The sequence below is a fragment of the Solanum dulcamara genome, chromosome 1, assembly GCF_947179165.1.
Source record: "Solanum dulcamara chromosome 1, daSolDulc1.2, whole genome shotgun sequence".
In the NCBI taxonomy this organism is placed as follows: Eukaryota; Viridiplantae; Streptophyta; class Magnoliopsida; order Solanales; family Solanaceae; genus Solanum; species Solanum dulcamara.
In genome coordinates, this window is record NC_077237.1 from 89,008,121 (window position 1) to 89,031,055 (window position 22,935).

At 36.2% G+C, this 22,935-nt stretch overlaps 2 protein-coding genes across 4 annotated transcripts in view; one reads left to right on the top strand and one right to left on the bottom strand.

Moving 5' to 3' along the window:
* Nucleotides 1–16,655, bottom strand: part of LOC129884245 (calpain-type cysteine protease DEK1) — a 32,204-nt gene extending 15,549 nt beyond the window's left edge. For 2 of the 3 annotated variants that reach the window (XM_055958582.1, XM_055958577.1), the window contains exons 1-11: nucleotides 16,442–16,655; nucleotides 16,178–16,334; nucleotides 9,683–9,933; nucleotides 8,722–8,904; nucleotides 8,357–8,492; nucleotides 7,054–7,184; nucleotides 6,830–6,944; nucleotides 5,717–6,695; nucleotides 5,479–5,589; nucleotides 3,569–3,627; nucleotides 455–617 (exon numbers count right to left, since the gene is read on the bottom strand). In XM_055958582.1, the coding sequence (XP_055814557.1) occupies nucleotides 455–617; nucleotides 3,569–3,627; nucleotides 5,479–5,589; nucleotides 5,717–6,695; nucleotides 6,830–6,944; nucleotides 7,054–7,184; nucleotides 8,357–8,492; nucleotides 8,722–8,904; nucleotides 9,683–9,933; nucleotides 16,178–16,302 (2,253 nt within the window). In that variant the 5' untranslated portion in view covers nucleotides 16,303–16,334; nucleotides 16,442–16,655. Of the gene's footprint in view, nucleotides 1–454; nucleotides 618–3,568; nucleotides 3,628–5,478; nucleotides 5,590–5,716; nucleotides 6,696–6,829; nucleotides 6,945–7,053; nucleotides 7,185–8,356; nucleotides 8,493–8,721; nucleotides 8,905–9,682; nucleotides 9,934–16,177; nucleotides 16,335–16,437 lie in introns of all 3 variants that reach the window. The other variant, XM_055958586.1, reaches the window with a different exon arrangement.
* Nucleotides 16,656–20,707: 4,052 nt separating this feature from the next.
* Nucleotides 20,708–22,390, top strand: LOC129891026 (L-ascorbate oxidase homolog). Its single transcript, XM_055966325.1, has one exon. The coding sequence runs from the start codon at nucleotides 20,708–20,710 to the stop codon at nucleotides 22,388–22,390; it is 1,683 nt and encodes a 560-aa protein (XP_055822300.1).
* Nucleotides 22,391–22,935: the final 545 nt, after the last annotated feature.

A 22,935-nucleotide genomic window follows, 5' to 3' on the forward strand; every position in this document is an offset into this window, starting at 1 on the left:
CGGGAGATCATCGCTTCTCCTAGAATAACCTTATAGTCCTCACATGTACTTCGATCTCGGCTTCTTATAAAAATAAAGTCTATTTTACTATGATTACCTCCACTCTTATACGTAATTAAGTGAGAATCCCTCTTCTTAAAATAGTCTTCCCTTTGTCATTTTGACCCATACAAGTGTCTTTTGGTTCTTACATCAACAACCAGTAATGAAATAAAAAGGTATTGAATTGACTAAAATGATAGACAAACATCTCCTCAAACATAGAAGTGTACAGTTCAGTGAATCAAACACCTCAATTCAAACTAGTTGGAGTTTGCCGACAACCAAAATTGATCTGTAAAGGTAATACTTAGAAAAATTTAAGAAAACCCAATCGCAATAAACAGCGAAAGTGCGGAGGACCACAGTAATATTAAAAGTATATAAACAGGAGCAAATTACTAAACACACTAACCTCTTTCATCCCCAGTGTTAGATGGTTTCCTGCACGACCTGCATTCTCAGCTCTTGAAGACCAAAACTGGTACCCATTACGAATCCATATAGGAATTGCAATAGATAGACACGCTACCATTAAGGGTACAGTCAATGATAATCCCAGAAGAACTGATGATTTGCTGCAAATCCAATATGGACAACAGAAGTATCAACAAAAAGATACAGCCAAGAGCATATCATATTGCCTTGAGGATTTAACCAACTAAACAAGGCAATGATCAAGCATTCAAGACACAGCAACCAGTAAAAGATATGCACGTTGTAATTAATATACAAATAAGGAATAAAACGTATATAAGGAATAGATCATTGTAACAAGTCAACCTCTCATTTTGAGATTTTACGTTGTGTTTCATGTTTTGGAACTTTCTACAGGCTGGTATTATGTTTTAGGACTTGCTGGCATGTTTGGATTGGGACCTAAGGAGCTTGGGTAGATTTCAACACACTGGAGACAAAGACAGCAATTGCAGATTTATGCTACTGCAAGCTTAATCGCGATAGTGGAGCAAGTCTCGCAATCGTGCAGTGTGGTTGGTGAGTAACCTTCACGGTCGCATAGGCATGTCCTAGACAATGCTTCGCAATCATGTAAGGCATGGTCAAGATCGTGCAGGGATAGAGCTACAGGTATAAGAATTAGATTTTCGAGACAGCATGTTATTTTCCTTCTATATTTGGAGCTAGGGAGCTCGGATTGAGACGATTTTGATGGATTTTTCTCCTACAATTGAGGGTAAGTAATCTACACTTGACTTTTAATATATATCTTGATTATCCATGGATTTTAACACCTAAAACATGGATTAAAGGGGTGAAATTGGGCGCTCAAGACCTAAACTCAAGGAAGTGTATTTTTGTGATTTAACTACCGAATTGAACTCACATTGGAATTCTAATTACGGATTTAGACTCCGGGGGGTTATTGAAAACATGAAAAATATATCAAATTTTGAATTTTGTGCCCAGGGTTCGAGTTTGAATATTTTGTTGACTTTTGGTCCAATTTCATTCATATTGCAATACGGGTATCGTTGGACTCATTTAACCTTGTAGAGTACACTTTTGAATAGACTAGGAGTATTTAGAGGCTTTGAGGAAAAGAAAGGTCGTTCGTGATAAGAGGCTTCACTCCAAGGTAAGTTAAGACTTTGACTTCAATAGGGGATTTTTTTCCCTACGTATATGTGGTTAACGTATAGGGAAGGTGACGAGAGCTTATGAGGGTATCGGTGACGTGTTGGGGTAATTAGTTATGTTGTTTTCTTCATTGATTCTTGACTGCTAAATGAATTGATGAGTATGCTTTGTTGTTTAAGAGCAAATTATTAGCACTGATTCACATGCTAGGATTTTCCATCACGGATGTTTCATGTACTTCATAATACATGGATTGTATAAATTCATTTTGTGCACTGTTTATTCCATATAACTGCATATGTGATTCATGCTTATTTCATGAGATGTGCTGATGGGTCTGTGAACTTCAGTATCAGCGCCTTTGATATACGTGTTGATGAGTCAACGGACCTGGGTGCCAGCGATTATGAGATATGTATTGGATACTCTATTATGGACTGAGGTTATGGCACGATGGGACATTCTGTGTGGAATGATATGGTTTGGGCATGATGGGACACTCAGTGCAGCATTCTGACAATGCAGTTGTCCTCTATGGGTCACTGCCCGAACCACCTCCAACCGGACAGTGGGCACGTGGTTGTGTTAGAGGTACTAGTATTTCATATTTGATAGTCAGCATCATGTGCAATTGATTCATTAACTCATATGCATATCATTATATATGTTGTTTTTGGTGCATTCATTAATTCAAAGGTATATGGCATGTTGAGATAGTGTGCATACCTTTACATGTTCTATCTATGCATATTGCTTCTTATGCAGTATTTATGCTAAATTACTATGTTTTATTATCATGTAAAAGATTTCATTAATAATAACAAGGACAACTTGGTCGTTTACAAGTGATATACCAAAAGAGGAGAAACCTACAAGATATGGTTCACTCTAAGAGACACCCACTCCTGTTATTTCATTTATTTGTTAAGATCATATCAACTGTTTAGGGTAAGATAAGTGTTTGAATGTCAACCCTTGCCACTACCTTGTTGGAGTAGGTTAATAATAATAATACTTATTGAATACCATGTTGATTTTGTACTCATGCAGTCATGCTACACTTGTTGCACCTTTGTGTGCAGGTTTGAGTTGAACTGTTGCAATATTCGTGAAAGAGGATGGGAGATCATACGAGCATTTTAGAGTTGAGTAGTCATTTAATTCTTAGTAGCTTAACGATTTGTACTCTTGTTGTTTTCCAAACAAACATTGTACCTTTAATATTCATAGTTGTATTTTTCCATTCACGGTGGGATTTCACTGGGTATGTTGTTGTTGTATTTTTCTAGTCATGGTAGCTCCTGAGTTGCGACAGCAGTTATCGAGGGTTGTAGTGTTTAGTTCCACGTAGTATCTGACTTGAAAATTCTATGTTAATACTCCATTTGTCCCGTATTAGTTGTCCACTTTCCCCTTTACACGGCCCTTAAGAAATCATATAAAAAGGATAGTTTTACTTATTTACCCCTTAAGAAACTCTTTTGGAACTTTACAAAAAAAACTTGTTTTCACATTCAAAAAGAATTAATTGTAAGGGTGAAATGGGAAAATGTAATTATTTCTATCATGATTTTGTAAATTGAAAGTAATTTGGGACAACTACATCTAATAAAGTGGACAACTAATATGGGACGAAGAAAGTATTATACTATTGTACTTGATTGTCGCCATAATGTCTTGATATTGTGGTTAATTTTAGATTACTTTTAGATTGGTTCACCTGATGGGTAGATTTTAGGTGTCATCACGGCTTAGGGATATCCACGGCTTAGTGACAATCACAAACTGGACTTGGTGTGCCAAAAGATAGCTTCTTGACACTAACCTAAACGTTTGCAATGAGTTCCCTCTAATAGAATATATGCAATATAAGTTGCTTCTGTAACTTAACAGCGATTGAGACATAGTTAATAATACAAGAAGGGTTTACCTTAAGAATGAAAGCAGCAGACCAACACAAGTGCTCAGCATCCAAGCAATAAAGCCATACTGCAACAACGTAGCAAATTTTACCCAACAAAAAATAGTGGGAAAATTGAGCATCTAATGCAAGGAGACAACAGGTCAGACTGCCTTCTGAAAGTATTATGCTAAGGTGCATCTCAATTTTTATAGGACTACACTGGTAAACCCATCAACAACAACAACAACAACATACCAGTGAAGTCCCACAAGTGGGGTCTAGGAAGGATAGAGTATAACGCAGACCTTACCACTACCTCATGGAGATAGAGAGGCTGTTTTCCAAAGACCCTCGGCTCAAAAGTATCAATCCCAAAAAAGAGAGAGCAACAGTATATATACAGATCATATCATGCAAATTCTACAAGACAAGAACAATACCAATAGTAAAATAGAGTGATAATCAAAGGGCAGTAACAACACAACTATACTGGCACGCCTAGACCTAAGACCAACCCTAAAACGTCACAGGGCAAGACAACATTCTACCCCTGCTAACCTTCTACCCTAATGCACGACCTCCACTCCTTTCTATCTAAGGTCATGTCCTCAATGATATGAAGTTACGCCATATCCTGTCTAATCACCTCTCCCCAATACTTTTTCGGTCTACCCCTACCCCTCCGTATAACCCCCAAATCCAACCGCTCGCACCTCCTAACTGGGGCATTGACACACCTCCTCTGCACATGTCCAAACCACCTCAGTCTCGTTTCTCTCATCTTGTCTGCCACAGAGGCCACTCTCATCTTCTCCCGAATAACCTCGTTCCTAATCTTATCACTCCTAGTATGTCCACACATCCATCTCAACATCCTCATCTCCGCAACATGCATCTTTTGAACATTAGAGTTCTTGACTGGCTAGAACTCTGCACCATGTAACGACGGCCTAACCACCATTCTGTAGAACTTACCTTTAAGTTTGGGTGGCACCTCCTTATCACACAGGACTCCAGAGGCAAGCCTCCACTTCATCCATGCTGCCCCAATGCAATGCGTGACATCATCATCGATATCCCCACTACTCTGGATGACGGACGCAAGATATTTAAAGTTTTCTCTCTTGGGAATAGGTTGAGTGGCAAGCCTCATTTCCATGCCTTATTCATCCATCGCACCAGTGAATTTGCACTCCATGTAAAAAATGAATGTCCACTAGTCACGACATTTATGTGGCTAGAGAGAGAGGTCACTGTAAGAATATCAAGTGTCCTGTGTTTGATACCTAGAAATGCGACCAACCATCAATCGTCAAATTATCTTCTCTTATTTCACCTGACCTCTTTTAGGAATAACATCAGCTGACCTTGAATGTCTATTTTGGAGCTAGCCATAATTCAATTGCTTAACAGGTCCAGCATAGCTAAGCAAGCAGAACATACCACGTTAACTGGATTCAAGAGATTGGCTGGTACAAAAACCTTTTGTCTGGCTTTCTAGCGGCCTAATCATTCTTGTGCCATGAAAACTATAACAAATCATTGTCCCTCACAGCACAGTGAACGCATAAAGAATTAAGATAAATATTTAGAATGCAAGAGAGAAAGAGGGAGAGGAGCTTGGACTAGTGCTCTTGCAAAAGAAAAGAAGCATAGAAACCAACGTAGATAGCATCAAAATATACGAGAGCTTTGGAATCGACATCAACCCACATTAGAACACCGTACGGAGACAATAATACACTTAAAAACAAGATTTCCTGGCAAACAAGTGATACAATGACAAAGTTTCAGCAGTACCAATGGCGTAAAGTTATAACAACCAAACCTCAAATAGCAAAAAGATACTTTTTTTGAGAACTCAAATACCCAAGATACTTGGTGGAAAAACAAATAAAAACAGATACTCATCAGCAAAGAACCAAAAATATAAATACCTTCCGAGGCTTTGAAGTCATGGACAAATCTTCAGCTTGTAGTGACCGAAGGAAGGCCAAAATAGAACAGACAACAGGAGACAAAAGGAGAACCGCGATGCCAAATTCAAACTACAGACAGTCGTTCACAAAATTTTGTTAGAAAATGGAAAATACAACTATATGGAGTACATTTTAGCCGCACTGTACTCCAAATACACTTTGAACTGAACGTTTGAAGTAGCAATGCATTTCTTACCTGTTGGTGTGTAGCATTTAAAAGTTTTATTGTCTTTGGTCGGAAGATAGCCACAATGACGGTTTCAAGAATGAAGATTAAACTGAAAAGAAGCCATGCTCGCTCTGGAGTTCCTGCTATATGATGCAACATTACTCTACAACGCTGAAGCCACCTTCCTAATCCTTGGAGTCTAAGTTCTTCCGAGAATGAAATTTGATTAGGTAACACGTCGTCAACACCATTTGAATCAGTGACAGGAGGGTTATTGTCACGATGTTCTCGATCAGCGTCCAAACTACTTCTCTGCAACAAGGCTAGAATCATTGGGTCCAATCCATTCTCCTTCAGCATCACAGCAAAATTAGGATCAAGCCCTTTATCTTGCAATAAATTAGCTAATTCACGATCTGTGTGTCTTCCTTTCCTCTTTAACATAGATGTAATCCTGGGATCACTCAACTTTTCTTGAAATGCAAGTGCCAAATTCAAGTCCAGTATCTGTTGATTTGCGGAAGTGGATGTACTAGAATCACCGCCTTGGCTTTCAAGGCCACTACTAGAACAAATAACCAACGAACTATTATGCTCTAAATTTCTGTCAACATAAGATGATCCTACTTCAGGCTCTTGAAGTACTGAACGACACGAACTACTACGAAGAGCTAGACTTGGCCTTCCACTGTCTATGCTCTTATCACTATTAATCCCCTCAATGTTATTCCAAGTACTGCCATCACCAGTGCAAGGCACAGTTGCATTACCAAGATGGCCAGCATCAGCACTACTACTGCGCTTCACACTTGAGCCACAACCCTCAGAAGAGCTTGCAGAGCTATTTTGGTCTTTTCTGCGGAAACCTTCTCTAAGTCGGATAACTGTGCTCTGCAAGGCGTCTCGTCTAGCTGCTAATGGGTCTGTAACTGATAAATGCCGTGAAACAGCAGCGCCCAACAACACAGATGCTACAACTGCATAACTAATACAATGTCCAAAGTACCTGAAACAAAATTGTTGCAGTAAAAGATTAGAAGTTCCTATTCTATAAATAATATTAAAAGGGATGTATTTGCCCACAAGTATAAGAAGACTTGATTATGGAAGGAAATTCACTAGTATGGGTTAACAACAAACCAGTAATGAACTCCAAAACAGATCAGGAACACCCGAGATGTACCAGCAACAAAAAGTACGACGACTCGACTTTTCAGAAGCTTAAAGCCATACAAGCATGCCCCCAAGTTCCAATCTGATTAGAATGAAAAGCTAGTGAATTCATTACTTACCACAAGGAAATTAGAAATTATTTCCCAATGCGAGTCAGAAAAGGAGACAGATATATGCAGGAAATGAACTACCAAGGATTATCACGGCAGCTGATGTTGTAGCCCCAAGCCAGTTTGATTCCTTCGCTGTCAGACCATACAGGATAGAATACACAAGAAGTACTACAAGTGAACCAACATAGAGAAGTCCAAGATGCAGAGCCCTGCAACGCCCAAGTTCAGTATGAAGATGATAAAATTATAGACTTCAAAGAAAATCTCAAAAAGAATAGTTCTGGAAACATGATGAGTACTATAGACGAGAGCTACTGTACACATGATATAACAGGGTAACGTTCTAATCTAAAGTAGCATTTAAATTGATTTTTTTAGCAGTGGATTTTTAGATCTACTGCATTTACTGGAGAACGTGATTTGTTTTCTCAGAGTTGGTATTCTTTTTACTCAAAGAGATTTGAGTTACAGCCATTTTTTAGAGTTCTTTGGCTCTTTATTTTCAATTCCTGTAGCTGAGAACATCTTGGCCTCTCATCATATTCTTCCATTTCTTATAACAATAATGTTTAGCCCAAAAAAAGAGTTGTAATATTTGTCATCCCCATCCTTTTATATAAAGCCCTTTTATAAAAAGGTCTGCGTATATCTTACCCTCCCCGGACCTTTTTTTTTTCTTTTTTTTTTAATTATTAATAATAATAATACAACAACAACAACCCAGTGAAATCCCACAACATGGGGTCTGGGGAATAATAATAACAATAATTTAAAAAAAATAACCAGGCTCCACTTAAGGTGGAGTATTTCTCTTGGACGATGGTTGAAAAAGCTTCTTCTTTTTTACCAGTAGGTGAAGGAAGTTGTTTTAACACATAAAATCTCCAAAAAAAAAAAAAGTCTTAACATATGTACTAGATATTTTCTTTGTGAAGACAACAGTGAAGACGTCAATCATCGTTTTTTGGATTGCAGCCTCGCTTCACAGCTTTGGAATCATCTCTTAAATATTACCAGGTCAGCTGGACAATTCCACAATTAACTTATTACAATGTTGGCACAGGAAGGGCCTAAGGGAAACAACATGAAGGTATGGAACTTATCCCAGCAGCGATCAGCTGGTCCATACGGAAGAAAAAAAATTACAACTATTAAGAACCAAAAAAAGGGTAACTAATGGCAAATACAAATATTGTGCAATATGGTATATTTGGTAAATACCTACTAGCATTCTTTTGTTGCTGTAAATCAATAGATTCCAACCTTATTTTTTGTGTGTGTGGTGGGGGGGGGGGGGGGAGCAAAAGATTTACACAATAGAGAGAATTATAATACAAAAAGAAACCATAGCTCACTTTATAGCAAGCAAAGGATAGCTTACCTTCTAGATTGTCGAGGATATAACTCATTGGGATCAGGTGGCTCTTGTAAGCAAGCAACAGGACCCACTTCAATACAATCAGAATAAGCAAATTTATATGACCTCCGTACGTACTCGTCAACATCTAAGCCGTTCCCTGCCAGGATTGGTAGAAAGAGAATTCACAAAGGAGAAAAAAACACAAAAGGAGAAGAGTTATGTAAAGATTTCAATGGACCCCTAAATGGGAAACAATAACCAACAAAATTCCCTAAATATTTGTCCTACTTTGAGCCAAAAATAAAGCAAAGATGTTAACGACATGTTGCTGATCAACCTTCAAAACACATATATAGATCATGACAAAGAAACACATCTAAACATACCATTGAAGACCATCCTGCAAATAAATAGCATATTGATTGCCAGGGAGATTGCTGACACACCAAAGAAGAACCCTGAAGGTGAGTATCTTTCAGATGCCCTAACACCTGCTGTGACATACACAGCACAAAGTTCATATGCACAAAGCAATCCAACAGCAAGTAGGAGGAGAACAGCTACAGCCCCTGCAGAACACATAACAGGACAATTCAATTGTGAAGTGAAGGGAGTGAAAGAACTTCAAGATAAGCACCAAAAAAACAGATGTAAAAAGAAAATTGCTTTCTCATAGTCAACTATAGATTTATACATGAGGACTTCTTTGAAGTCCTTATGTACAAAAACAATGACCAAAGCATTCAATTTAATTGCTAAAAATTATCATCCTTTAACAAGAAATTATCTGCGTTCTGGCTTAAAACTTTACTAAAAGGTAAAAGATCATAAAACCATAAAAACATAATATAACATCTATAAAGCCTGGAGAACAAATTTAAATGCATATATTCGAGTTGTATTTCAATCTAACAGTAACACCAGTCACGGGAAACTTTAGCAACTTCAGAGAGCAGAGTCCACATATACAAGAAATGGAATCAGATAAGAGCAGCCATACGAATACTCGGTGAACGAAACTTCAACATCCATGGAAGGCCTGTTTCCATCTCTCCAAAATAACGGAGCTGGGGGAGTAATGTAATTGTTCATGAATTCAAATATGACAAGGGATGAGAAGACATTGCTACAGCCTTTTAATCAAGTGTCTTCGACCAGGCCAGTTTCGACAGAAAAATGCCTTATGCTTAGATGAGTTATACATATGATGGTAGTTGAAATATTATGTAAATGTATGTGTGTGTGTATGAATGTATGTGTGTAACCAACGCAATTGGGTACATTCATTTTTCTTCCTCGCAGAAAAATAGGATTTCTCCCAGAAAGGATAAGAAGAGTAATACATACTTGAACTTTGCCACTGTGTTCTCCACCAAAGCATTATTGAGTAGAATGCCAAAAGCAGAGAACTTCCAGCCATTATTACAGCTAGACCAACTATATCTCGCCCCAATATCAACATTAACCAGCATCCCCATGTAACAAGCACCACAACCGGAGAGATCACAATTATCCATGCAGACAGAGAGAAGAAACTACATATAATTCCCAGCTGGGGCCCTTGTAAGAATCCCGGCCATTTTCGAGCAAAGATCCAACTGAAAGGCCAAAAAATAGAGATATTAACCACAAAGAACATTTTGAATCCCGGCCATTTTCGAGCAAAGATCCAACTGAAAGGCCAAAAAATAGAGATATTAACCACAAAGAACATTTTTCATCCATAAAAAGGAAAACATTGATATATCTGAACAGAGACATGAACTATATTGTATGGTATAGAAGTAGCTAGACAGAATTGTCAAATCAAACAATTAAAAAGAACAAATATAGTTGGACAGCAAAATTGGGCGAACAGACAATCTCATGGATGAGGTACCAAAGGCAATTAAGGGAAACACCAATTGCTGCGATTAGACCAACATATCTTTGTTTTGAAGCCTTTAATATGTACTGCTGTTATTAGAAAGCGTCATAGATCACATCCTGTGTAAACCAGAGGACACAAAAAAGTATATGGCCACAGAGGTCCTCTTTTTTCTCTTCTTTTTTCTTTGATGAAATAAGATTTTGTATAGCTGGAATCAGGAGATGCGAAGTTACAAAAGATACGTTAAATCCAACAACAGTAGGCCTTTAAGCATAGGGAGCTAATCAAAAGCAAAAGAGGGTTATTAACAACAGAGCGCCAAAGAAATCTACAAAAGAACCTACAACATTTATATGAGCATAATTAGTCCAACTAAAAAGCAGTAACAGACATATACGCTTAAGAACTGAGCTAGGAGTTGAAATCCCATCAAAACATCTTTTATTCCTTTCTATCCAAACACACCAAAAATACAGCTAGAGGTTATTTTCCATATGTTCTTGATGGCTTTGCTGATTCTCCAAGAATTCCAGCTTTCAACTTCTTCCTTTATAGTCAAAGGTAGTGCCCAAGAGAGGTCAAAAACTGATAGGAACATGTGTCAGATGTCAGCAGCCACTAGCCTCTGAGCAGTGCAAAAAGAGATGATTTATAGTTTGAGTATTACTGGCACGTGTAGCATCTATTCACTAGTTGGAACTTTCTTCTACACAGGTTGTCTTGAGTCAGTGGGCCCCTTGCAGTGCTTTCCAGGTAAAACAACTGATCTCTGGGCAAGTTTTTCTCTCCAGATTAACTTCCATGGCAAGAGATCAATGACTTCATTCTGTGACCACATTTTGTGATCTACTGCCTTTACACTGTATGTACTTTCCTTAGAGCTGCCCCATCTCATTCTATCCATGCTTTGGCTATCGATAGTGAAGTAGTTTAATCTTACCAGTAGGTCTAGAACATCTTGTAATTCCCAATCTTTAAAATTCCTTCTGAATTGGACATCCCATATGTTGCCTTCTCTGTTTTTCTCCACTGTAGAGTTTGGGTTAGTTGCTATTCAAAAATGAATTTGGATCTGGTTGGCAATGTGGAATCACCAAGCCATTTGTCCTTCCAAAACTTCACCAAAAGCCACTACCAGCCTTGAAGTACAGGTTCTGCTGAAAGTAATCTTTTGAATTGATAATGTGTTTCCAAGGCCCCACCCCATATGGTGCTATTGTGCTCATGGTGCTCCAGTTGTCCTGGTGATCATACTTGGCTCTCACAATATGACTATTACCCTCTTGTCTATACCTCCATAGTCATTTAAGCAAAAGACACTTCTTGTGTTCTTATCAAAAAAAAAAAGGCACTTGTTGTGTTTAGCCAAGTCCCTAATCCCCCGTCCACCCATCATTTTAGGTTGAATTACTATAGGCCATTTCACCAAGTGGAGCTTGGGTCTTTATTGTTCCCTTCCCAAAGGAAGGATCTTCTTAGCTTGTCTAGCTATTCTAAGACATTATTTGGCATTGGAATGAGAGACATGATGTATGTGGGAATGTTGTCAAGAACATTGTTGATTTGGGTCACCCTTCCCAAATGAGAGGTGTTGTATTTAGCATGTATCCATCCTCTTCTCCACTTTTTCAGTTACTACACGCTAAAGTTTCTCCGACTTATATTTAGCTCCCAGATGCATCCCTGGGTAAGTACTAGGGAATGAGCCAATGCCACAATACATAATGGTAGCCAATTCTTCCAAGTTTGGCACATAATGTTATCCAATTCTTCCAAGTTTGGCACTTCATTCAGCGGGTATAACATGCTTTTCAGCATGTTGATATGTAAACCTTAAATAGATTCAAAAATAAGAAGGATTAGGCTGAGGTATCCCAACTGCTACTTGTCTGCCCCACTGAATATTAGTGTCATCTGCATACAACAGATGGGACACTGATACAGAGGCTCCAATACTACGGGGAATGTTGAATCCTTCAATCCATTGGATGTGTTTAGCTTTGTCTAGGATTTTGCCTAGGCCTTCCATGGCTATGATGAACACAAATGATGAGAGTAATCTCCTTGCCTGATTCCATTCTGTGGGGGAAAAAACAATTGTGTTCAGTTTATAAGGACAAAGAGTATTTAGCAGTATTAATACAAAATTTAATCCATTTTATCCATCTTTCTTCAAACCCCATCCCCCTAAGAATTGATTCGATCAAAAGCCTTTTCTACATCAAGCTTGCATAAGACTCCAGGAATTCCTCTCTTCAATCTATCAGCTAGAAGTTCATTGCCAATCAGTATTGCATCACTGCTCTGTATGTCTTTTTAGAATTGCGTTTTGTTCCGCTTAAATGAGCCTTCCCGTCACTGTTTTAATCCTCTCTGCTAAGACTTTGGCTAGTATTTTGTGTACACTTCCAATGAGGCTAATTGGCCTAAATTCTTTGTGTTCCATTGCACCTTTCCTTTGGGGGACAAATGCAATGAAGGAGGCATTGGTGGATCTGACCATTTGACAGTTTTGGTGGAAGTGGTTCATGGTTGCCATAATATCCTACTTGATGAAGTCCTATGCTTTTTAATAGAAAGCCATTGTGTAGCCATCAAGCCTTGGTGCTTTGTCTGGAGCACACGTTTTGATGGTTGCCAAAACTTCTTCTTCATCAAATGCCCTCTCTAGCCAGATTTCCTCCTCCGTAGAAACTAGCTACACTAAACAAGGTTAACACTTGGTCTCCACTGCTCATCTTCAGAGTAGCCCCGGGTAGAAGCTTAGGATCTCTTCTCTGATGGCACCTTTATCTACAATGATCTCTCCACTAATTTTGAGGTTGTCAATGCAATTGTACCTCCGGTTAGAGTTGGCCATTTTTTGAAAGAATTTGGTGTTTATTGTCTTCTTTTAGCCAAAGACGTCTAGATTTCTTTCTCCAAGACATCTTTTCTACTTTGCCCATTTTTTGTAGTTCCAGCCTTAGTTGCTTCAATTTGACTTTCTCCTGTTGTGATTGGACCTTTCTTTTGTTGCTTGCACCAACAAAGTAAGCTCATCCTGTAACTTCTTTTTTGTTTAGATATGTCAAACTCTTCTCTATTCCATTTAGTGATGTCTTTTTTCAGATTCTTCAATTTCTGCACAAGCATAAAATGTGGCCCTCCTCTAATTAAGTAGCCCTGCCACCAGCTTTTGATTTGTCGGTGAATTCTTCTACCTGAAGCACATATTTTCAAACTTGAAATAAGACAGAGTGGCTTCCCAATCCCTAAATTCAAGAAGAATAGGCATGTGATCTAATATCACTCTAGGCATCCCTATTTGTTTGATTGCTTTGAAGCTATCACACCATTCCGTGGAGATTAGGAACCGGTCAATTCTTGATGCTTGCAAGAAATCTCCCCTCTAAACCATGTGAAATGAGCCCCTTGTAAAGGGCAAAATGAGATCAATGATTTCTATGTCCTGGATAATCTCAAAGAAGAAATTCATAGCCCTGGATCTTGTTATACAATTATACCTTTCACTATCTAACTGCATAAATTGAAGTATCCCCCAATCACCCACTGTTCAACCCATAAACCTGTTATAGCTGCAAGTTCCAGCCAAAATGTTTCTCTTTCGAAGTTGGTGAGGGCCATACACCCATGTGAAGCACCATCTGAACTCCCCTTGAATACTTTCCAACATGCAGGATAAGGTGTAAACGCCATGTTATGTTGTTGTTGTGTTCTAATTATTTTCCCTCTTCTTATAGGTTCTTACTTCTAAGTAGCATTATTATTCCTCCTCGCAGGTTCTCTCTTGGTGCTGCAATTTTAGTTAGAAAGCATCAAATAAAATTAGAAATACAATCTGGTGGATAATCCCGATGTGTGGTGGTGGTAATGGAGTTTTCTTAGTGAAGTCATTTTATGAAAAACTTTTGGTTAGTGTGGAGGTTGAGTTCCCATGTAATGCAGTATGGGCTCCAAGTGTGCCGAGGAAGGTGTGTTTTTTTCACTTGGCTAGCCACAAGAGGGGTGATTTTGACAGAAAAAATTCTTAGAAAGAGAAAGGTTGTTTGTGTTAGTTGGTGTTACATGTGCAAACCCTTTCGGGTGGCCCAATGGTTTGGGCTTGGGACTTCCATGTAGGAGGTCTCAAGTTCGAAACCCCTTGCCAGCGAAAGCAAGGGGTTTACCTTCCGGGTCAAACCCGCCGCACCGGGCTTGCCTAGTGGGGGTTACCTCTCCTGTGTAGTTTGCGAGCTATTGCATAGGTGTGGAAATTTTATCCTGTACGCACCAAAGAGTAGCGGCTACAGATTTTTCTTGTCATCAAAAAGAAAAAGTTGGTGTTACATGTGCAAGGAGGCGGGCGAGGAGGTGGATCACCTTCTTCTACATTGCAGGCTTACCATGAGATTATGATGGGTTTCACACTCCTTGGGGAATGACAAGATCTGTGAAAGATTTGATGCTCTAATGGAAGAGCGAGGGGAAGAGGAGAGAACGAAAGGCTTGGAACGTGATTCCAATTGCGTTAATGTGAGTAATTTCGAGAGGAGAAATAGGAGAGTTTTTAAAGGTGTAGAGTCAAGTTTCTCGCAGTTGAGGAGTATTCTCCGCTCCCTTATTTTCTTTTGGTGGTAAAGAGGAAGTTCCTTGTTGTATTGAGGATTGGGTGGAATTTGCCGAGAATCAAATTGTGTAGTCTATGATCTTTTGGTATAACCTTAGTATACGGTCGTTTTAGTTATGTTTCTACATAAACGTACTTTTACTTGATCAAAAAAAATGTATAGCATTAAGACCAGTACAAATGACCTTCATTACTCACATTTGAAGCACATTTAAGATAAGCGAAAAGATAAAATTCTATGGAGAAGACGATCAAAATGGTCCTTGATGTATATGTGTTGCTTTACTTTGGTCCTTAATATATCTCACTTGATTCAAATGGTCTTCAATGTATAATAAAAGGTATTAATTTTGTTCCTTTACCTTAAACCTAACGGATATGGGAAAAAGTGTTAAAGTTTAACTGTGGGCCCCATGTGGCTAACAAAATCCACCATTATTGTCTTCTTTGTTAGCTCCCAAAAAAAAGCTCCATGAAATCTAACTCCATTTTCTCTATACTTTCTCCAACAAAATTCACTATTTTCTCTACCCTTTTTGGGGCCCAAAATTCATTACTTTCTCTAGATAATTTTTACAGCTTCACTCTTATTTGTCATTGACCTAAATCGATTTCCTTGTGCAGTATTTGCCAGGTAATCTACGTGAATTTCGTAATTCAACTTAATTCTCCAACACTCTGCCTAACTTTGTTGAAAATGGGCGAAACATACAAGCAAAGCCCTAAGTTCCCCGGAGTCGGAAGAAAAACACTATTTGAGCTCACAAAAACAGATCCTCATTGCAAACTTAGCAGGAAAACTCTCAAGTTATTTCAAGGTTATTCAAATTAACACGCTTGTGAGCTTAGATGACTCAAAAACAATTTAAACTTTCAGTCTTTTATCCAAATTCTCTGTTATGAAGAAGTCACTATTAGCTACTACAAATAACTAGCAAGCAAACTCAATCTCCGATAGCCCAAAAAGGGGAACTCAAAGGAACTGTACAATTCAAGCAGGGGAATTTGCAAAGTAGAAAAAATGGTGTTAGACTTTATGGAGCTCTTTCTTTGGAGCTAACAAAGAAGATAACAATGGTGAATTTTGTTAGTCATGTGAGGCCGAGAGTTAAAATTTAATACTTTTTCTGACAAATTTGTTAGGTTTAGGGTAAAAGACCAAAATGAACATTTTTTTGCTATACATTAGGGGTCATTTCAATCAAGTGAGAGATATATTAAGGACCAAACCATTTTGATGGTTTTCTCAAATTCTAAAAGTGTCAGGATACAGCATCAAGACAGTTTAATGCTCACTATATAGCATATGAGAAATGAAACAAGAAAAACATATCACATATGAAAATTTTGTTAGTAAAATTACCTATATATCCGCCATGGCCGCCAATTAACTGCCCAAAGTAAAGCAAAAGACACAGAACCTAGCACAGAGAAAAGGGTCCCCGAAATCACACATGCCAACATCAATTCATGCTCATTTCCTTCCATTTTCCTCCTTTACCCACCCTTTTGTCTGTCAACTGCATCCAAAACAGACGAATAAAAATGTGATATTTATCAAAAAGATAGAACATAATAACTCAGTTCATGCATTCTCTATTCAGCTAAAGTTGAAAGTTTTACCTACCTCAACAGAAGCCTCCTAAACTAAGACTGATACATTCCCAAACAGAATAGGGTTTTTGCCAGACCATAGTAAAGCTATGATTTCTTCTTTCCTTGTGCCCAAAAATTAGAGGAAAAAAAACAAGGAGGAAGAAAATTGTTGAAGAAAATTGTTGAAGAAAAATCAAAACCCTAACAAGGCTTGGGGGTGAGAGAGAGAGAGAAGAGTAAAGGTACAAGTGAGTGTGGATATAAAATTCTGAAACATCAGTGGTTGTAAATAATAAAATAACAGCTGGGTTTTTTTTGTCTTACCTGACCGCTTCTAATATCACCTTCCAATCACAATTCAGTCTCATTTTTGACCGTGGATGTGTTTTGTGGGGGAAAGGGAAAAGAAATGATTTTGTTCATCTATATTTATACTATATTAAAAGTATGATAAAATTATATTTAGATTAAAAAATTATAGCTATAAAAGAATTTGAACATTGATGAAGGAGAAGACGAAGAAGCTACTAATCTATATGCATTTGAGACTTTGAATGTCATAGACGCCGTTGAAAGTTTTGATCGTAAAAGTGAGTCAGAAGAATGTCCTATCTTATTACTCTCCATTGAAGATGTTGATTCTGTATTTCTTCTTTGCTACAAAAACAATTATGCCCATCACCAGCGACTCCAAGTACAATCGTTGACCGTCTGATTTTTCAAATTTATTTAAGTTTCTTTGATAGATTTGTGAAGATGTTTAATTTCATAAACTCCTTTTTTGATTAATAAAATTTATTTCTAGTCATAATTATGACCAAGAAACATAAGACTAATTTTAGTATGTTTGTCAATGATAATGGACTCATAGCTTACTATTCTAAATACCAATAATCTCAACTTACTGATTAAATTATTCTGATAAAATACCTTATGCATACATCTTATTAAAACGTCGTCAACTTTAATTCAGCTAATTAAGATAGTATAATTTTATTGCTACAGAATATTGAATTGTTTTTTATGTTTGCTTATGTTAGTGGCTAGAATCAAAACTGTAATTTGATTAGAGATTGATTATCCTCACTCTTTTTCTTTTTCTAATTGCTTGTTTTTGTACATGTCGTGAGTTTAGGTTTTCATTGAAGATAATAAATATAATGATGATGTTAGTGGCATGTGTTATATCACGTCAGACAAAATGCCTTTTTTTTCAAAATAAAAAAGTAAACCGGCAAGTATGAGTTCAACTGCCCTTCCTTAACAACTTCTTATTTTTATTTTCATTCAAGTCGTCTTCTTGCATTTAATATCGTCATTCTTTCTATTTTTTTCTTTATTCTTTTTAATCAATAAATTTAAATACTACATATAAATTATAGGAAAAATTACGCTAATAAGCAAATATATACTAATTAATTAGTTAACATAATATAGTTTAGCTAATTTACAATTTGCCACTAACATTTAGCGTTAATTATGGTTTGAGTTTGTAAAATGCGCACGTTTGTACAATTCAAAATTTGTATAATATAATTTGTTAACTTTTGTATAATTTGTATAACTGTTTAAAATTCAGATGTTTGTGTTTGTATAAATTCTTTATTTTGAGTTTATATAAAAATAGCTCAATTATCCACAAATTATACAAATCCACGAATTATACAAATCCGCGAATTACACAAACGAAGCAGCTTAAACTATAGCTACAACTCTTAAATATGCAAACTATAGCTAAGGAGCCTAATTAAATTTATTATAGTGGTTATTTGCGAAATTTCTTCAAAATTATATTTTGTTGTGATTTTGTAAGCCAGGGTGTTTTTTGTATATTTTTTATTTATTTCATGATTTGGAAATACAAACTTGAAAAAAATAAAAATAAAAAATTACTTTTTAGGGTGAATATGTATGCATTCACCAATTGAATCTCTATTTTTATTTTTATTATGGTACAGGAATATGCAATAATGTCAGCGATCTATTGGATTCAATACTTGCATAGCAGTTTATACTTATGTATTTTTAATTATATTTTTATATATATTTTTGTGTTGTTGGGCTTATTACTTTATGATTTTATCTTTGAATAGATTCATATTTTGTGTTTCTTTGTTAAATTCAATATTGAATTTGATTGGGAATTGAGATTGAATACAGAGTAAATTATATGTAATTTGAATTGTGCTGTAATTATTGTAGTTTCATAGATCTCTGAATAGAAAAATATTTGATTAAAAGAACTATCTAAATATTGAATTCAATTATTCTGCCGGAATAATAATATTTACTTTTCATCATTCAAACAAATGTCGCATATATTTTAACGTCAATTATTATTTTTTAATAATCTTTAATTTATAAATATATTTTTACTAGTTAACACAATGCACAAGTGCAAATAATATACTTTAGACTAGCTTGGTCCCAAGTCAAATTTCATGGGTGATATTTACAACATAACATTTATACATTAAAGTATTTAAACTAAATGATAATTTTAGGCTCATAGCTACAATATACGTGGTAAATATAAATGCTTGTGATGATCTTTATATATAAGTTAGATGAGTCAATTAATGTTTGATTTCGATTTGAAATGTTGATGTGGTGTCTCTATTTGACTAAGAATTCCATTTATTTATTTATTTTAATATATATTTTTCTTTGAGTATTTATTTAAAAATATCATCTCAATAATTTACGCTTTTACATTTTCATAACCTCTACTTTTAATTAGAAATATGTATAACTCACATTAAATTAACTTAGTTGTGTTTTTTGTGTTCTTTCTTCCACCTCCTCCTTAACTATTACAATAATATAAGTATATATATTTCAATTTTGATATGTTCTAATTCTACTTAATGAATCATATACGTGTTCTGCTACTAGATTTTCCTAATAGCTTGTTCCATATAGCTGTATATGATCTTTTTTATGTGGCTTTGTTTCTAAATAGATTTACCATGAGAATATATTTTCGAATTATTCATTCTCATGAGATGCATTCAATTTAATTTATAAATTATTCTTGAGATGTTTTTGTGGTCTTTATTTATACTAATGAAGTTCATCAATTTAAGTTACTCATCGGATGAAGCTTGTATACCATTAATCTCTTAAATGCCATTCATCTAAAGTGGCAACATTTGAACAATTATTGCTACGATTGGACTTCAAAATTTTCTTCTCTTTAATTGTGTTCATATGAAAGGGTGGCTGATTATAATTGATAATTTGTGATTCTTCTTCCCACTTTGTATGAGTGTTGTTTCTTAGCTAAATTAGAAGAACTAAATGAATTGAATTTATTTATTCATAATTATGTCAGGAAATTATTTTAATAAATGAATTATTCGATATGATCGTATAATAGACTATTCTTTTAGTTTAACAAGACAAATCAAATTTCATGAGACAGATGAACAAGAATAAATTAAAATCTTCAAAAAAAGATCACATTTTAGTCATTATACTATATTTTTCTTTTAGGCAAGTTATTATCTTCTTTATCTTTATAGAACTTAATTAATCCACTAAATTATGTTATGGTCTAAAATGAAAGAAGAAAAATTAACACTCATACCATGCGAATATATAATTACATAATCGTAAATTTTAAGGGTTGGCATTTTTTTTATTAAAAGGTGTTAAACATTTATTTGTGATAGTAAAGGTCAAGTTAAAATTAATGAAAATTTTACTATTTTTTTCATAAGAAAAAAGTAACTCAAGAAGACAGTAAAAAAAAAATTATCTTTGTCTTGAACAAGTTTATTTATATCGATATTTATTCGAATTTTCAATGAAAAAAGATCAAAATAATTCATTTTACTACGTTGATAGACAATGAGAAATTTAAACTAATGTACTTGAAATTTTTCTTAAATTCTATAAAGAATAAGTCAAGGTGAGAAAATAAAAATTGAAATGTGAGAAGACGGGAGACAGAAAGATGAGAAATAAAAGGAGAAGTAAAACATAATTAAAGGAGTGCAAGAATGAGGGCATGCACGAAAAGTGAGCCACAGAAATTATCATGGAAAATAATGAATGGCTCAAGATAAGAAATTATTACTATATAAATCCTCAGGGAGATGGGTAAGAATGCAAGCTCTAGAAGGAAGAAGAAGAAGAAATTTCCCTCTTCTTCTTTGTCAAAAAAAAAATATTTAAAATCCCAAAAAATATCAAAGAAAAATCCCCCCCAAAAAGTGAGATTTGTAATTGTAGAGTAAGAGATAGAAAAAGAAACAAAGAGAGAGAGAGATATAGAGAGGGAAAGAGAGGAGGCATGGAGAGAGCCAATGTAAAAATTGTGGCTTTGCTAGTTTGCCTCTCCGTTGGAGCTTTGTTGGTGAATGCTGAAGACCCTTACCTCTTCTTCGAGTGGAACGTCACTTATGGCACAATTGCTCCGTTGGGTGTACCCCAACAAGGTATCCTAATTAATGGGCAGCTTCCAGGGCCCAGGATCAATTGCACATCCAATAATAATATTGTTGTCAATGTTTACAATAAGCTAGATGAGCCCTTACTCTTTACTTGGAATGGTATCCAGCAAAGGAAGAATTCGTGGCAAGATGGTACCCCGGGAACCATGTGTCCCATCATGCCCGGTACAAACTTTACCTATCATTTCCAAGTGAAGGACCAAATTGGCACCTTCTTCTACTTTCCTACTACAAACTTGCATCGTGCATCTGGTGGCTTCGGTGCCCTCGATGTCCATAGTCGTAACCTTATTCCTGTTCCTTTTGACAAACCCGCTGATGAGTACAATGTCTTTTTGGGTGATTGGTATAATAAGGGACACAAAACCCTGAAGAAGACGCTAGATGGCGGACGCACCATTGGGAGACCTGATGGCATTCACATTAATGGAAAGTCCAACAAGGTTGGTGACAAAGCAGCAGAGCCATTATTCAGCATGGAGGCTGGCAAGACCTATAGGTACAGGATGTGCAACGTCGGCATGAGGACCTCAGTTAATGTCAGAATCCAAGGCCATGCCATGAAGCTTGTGGAGATGGAAGGATCCCATACCGTGCAGAATATATATGACTCTCTTGACCTCCATGTTGGTCAATGTCTTTCTGTCTTGGTCACTGCTGACCAGGAGCCTAAAGACTATTACATGGTTGTTTCTAGCAGATTTTTGAAGCAAGCCATCTCCTCTGTAGCCATCCTACGTTATGCAAATGGTAAGGACATCGGCTCAGCATCATCCGATCTCCCAGAACCTCCACCAAATAACACTAAAGGTATTGCTTGGTCCATGAACCAATTTCGCTCATTTAGATGGAACCTCACCGCTAGTGCTGCTCGTCCCAATCCTCAGGGATCCTATCACTATGGAAAGATCAACATTACTCGCACCATCAAGATTGTCAACTCGAGAAGCCAAGTAAATGGCAAGCTTCGATTTGCCTTGAATGGTATCTCACATATGGATAGTGACACCCCATTGAAGCTTGTTGAGTATTTTGGAGTAGCTGAAAAGACTTTCAAGTATAATGTGATGGGCGATGAGCCTCCGAGCAACAACAAAGTGGTGACCATTGCTCCAAATGTGAAAAATGCTACCTTCCGTAATTTCGTGGAGATTATCTTTGAGAACGAAGAAAAGACTATCCAAACATATAACTTGGATGGGTATTCATTTTTTGCAGTAGGGATCGAGCCTGGAAAGTGGAGTCCTGAGAAAAGAAAGAACTACAACTTAGTGGACGCAGTAAGTAGACACAACATTCAAGTCTATCCAAACTCATGGACAGCTGTGATGACAACCTTAGACAATGCAGGAATATGGAATTTGCGATCCGAAATGTGGGAGAGATTCTACTTAGGACAACAATTATATTTTAGTGTACTCTCTCCTTCACGCTCATTGAGGGATGAATATAACCTCCCAGACAACCATCCTCTTTGTGGTACTGTCAAGAGTATGCCCATGCCACCTCCATACAAACCATAGATCAATTAATATTCTAATAATAATTAGCATTAGAGGGAATATCTATATATATGAAAAAAATGATTTCTTTAATTTATATATTCTTTTCAAAATATACATACATACACTAATACATATATATATATAAGACAAGGATGAAAATAAGAAGTTTTTTTAATTTTCGCTTCCACTACTTATCTTCTTTCATTCTTTCTCCTCTACTTCTTTATTTTGCTTAGTTAATTATTTGGTATATATAGATCAATTAATTAATTATGACCTAAATCTAAATAATTTATGATATTTGAACCTGCATGCATTTATTAACTCACTGATAAGTCAAAATTCTCAAAAATAAAAACTTATTTAATTTACTTTATATCCATATTGCTTGACATGCTCAATATACTTGATTCCTCTTTTTGTATGTATTATCATACATATTTTTTACAATATAATTCAAATAAAACATCAAGCCAACTACAGAAATCATATAATTAACATTGAAGATAGAGTTTACCTGTTCATCCCAAAATAATTTCCAGTTCAATTTTATATTTTCATTT